General features: G+C 34.7%; 1 protein-coding gene across 2 annotated transcripts in view; it reads right to left on the bottom strand.

Moving 5' to 3' along the window:
- Positions 1-959, bottom strand: part of LOC106880114 (general receptor for phosphoinositides 1-associated scaffold protein) — a 293807-nt gene that overhangs the window by 284253 nt on the left and 8595 nt on the right. Inside the window, exon 1 of one of the 2 annotated variants that reach the window (XM_052971035.1) lies at positions 384-410. The exons of the other annotated variant lie outside the window; for it this stretch is intronic. Within the exon in view, the coding sequence (XP_052826995.1) occupies positions 384-395 (12 nt within the window). The 5' untranslated portion in view covers positions 396-410. Of the gene's footprint in view, positions 1-383; positions 411-959 lie in introns of those variants that run through there. 2 annotated transcript variants of the gene reach the window in all.

The following is a 959-nucleotide window of genomic DNA, read 5'->3' on the forward strand; positions in this document are numbered from 1 at the left end:
AAGAGTTCACAAAATCATTTAGAACAGTGCAGGACGATACAATGCGGGAATGCATAAAGAAACGTGTAATTAAAAAAGAACAAGAGAAAATATATATTTCAGCAATGAAAAATTCCCCAAGTGAGGGAGATTTCAGAGGATTACTTTTGGAAATCTCACCCACGAAAACACGGTCTCTCTGACCACTGAGGCAAACAGCCTTCTCCCTGTTAATGGTACGAAGATGATAATAGAAATTATAAAGACAGATTCGAACAACATGGAAGTAACCGGGGACAAGAAAGCTTGTCTCGGGTTGTGGTCCGACAAAAAGCATAATTAAACCGGTTACAAAACATCAATATCGTATAACAAAATAATAATAATAATAATAATAATAATACCCCCTTCGCCATGATTCCATGAACAGTCCTGAAGAAGAAAAGGAGCGGGTGGGTTCTATGGTCGGTGGGGTGTTGTGGTGTTTACTTCCCAAGAAATCCAACAACAATAGTTCGACTGTGACGAGTAAAATCGTTGAAATTTCTTTTTTTTTTTTTAGATGTGTTCTTTTTTTTAAATATTTTTGTTTTGTCTGATTTGTTATTTTGCTTGGAATACAAAATAAATAAATAAATAAATAAAGTCAGACCACTGGTGGTGGTCGTGGATGGGAGATTAGTTGGTTGGTACTGGACATCTCGCTACAACTGACCGATAATATTTGGATAGACGGACAAAAGAAGATAACAATCTATCAGAGGAAATAACAAAGTGAGAACAACATATACTTACATACGCTCATTTCATATATATATATATATATATATATATATATAAACACGCACGCATACACACACTACCTTGCACAACTGCGTTCTATTTGTTTTTCATATTTTTCTTTTTTTATGCCGTATTTCCTTTTGGGTCCATTAATTTGTTCGAAACCACACACAACACAAACACTGAAGGAAGAAAAA

Source organism: Octopus bimaculoides, chromosome 1 (genome assembly GCF_001194135.2).
Source record: "Octopus bimaculoides isolate UCB-OBI-ISO-001 chromosome 1, ASM119413v2, whole genome shotgun sequence".
NCBI classification, from domain to species: domain Eukaryota; kingdom Metazoa; phylum Mollusca; class Cephalopoda; order Octopoda; family Octopodidae; genus Octopus; species Octopus bimaculoides.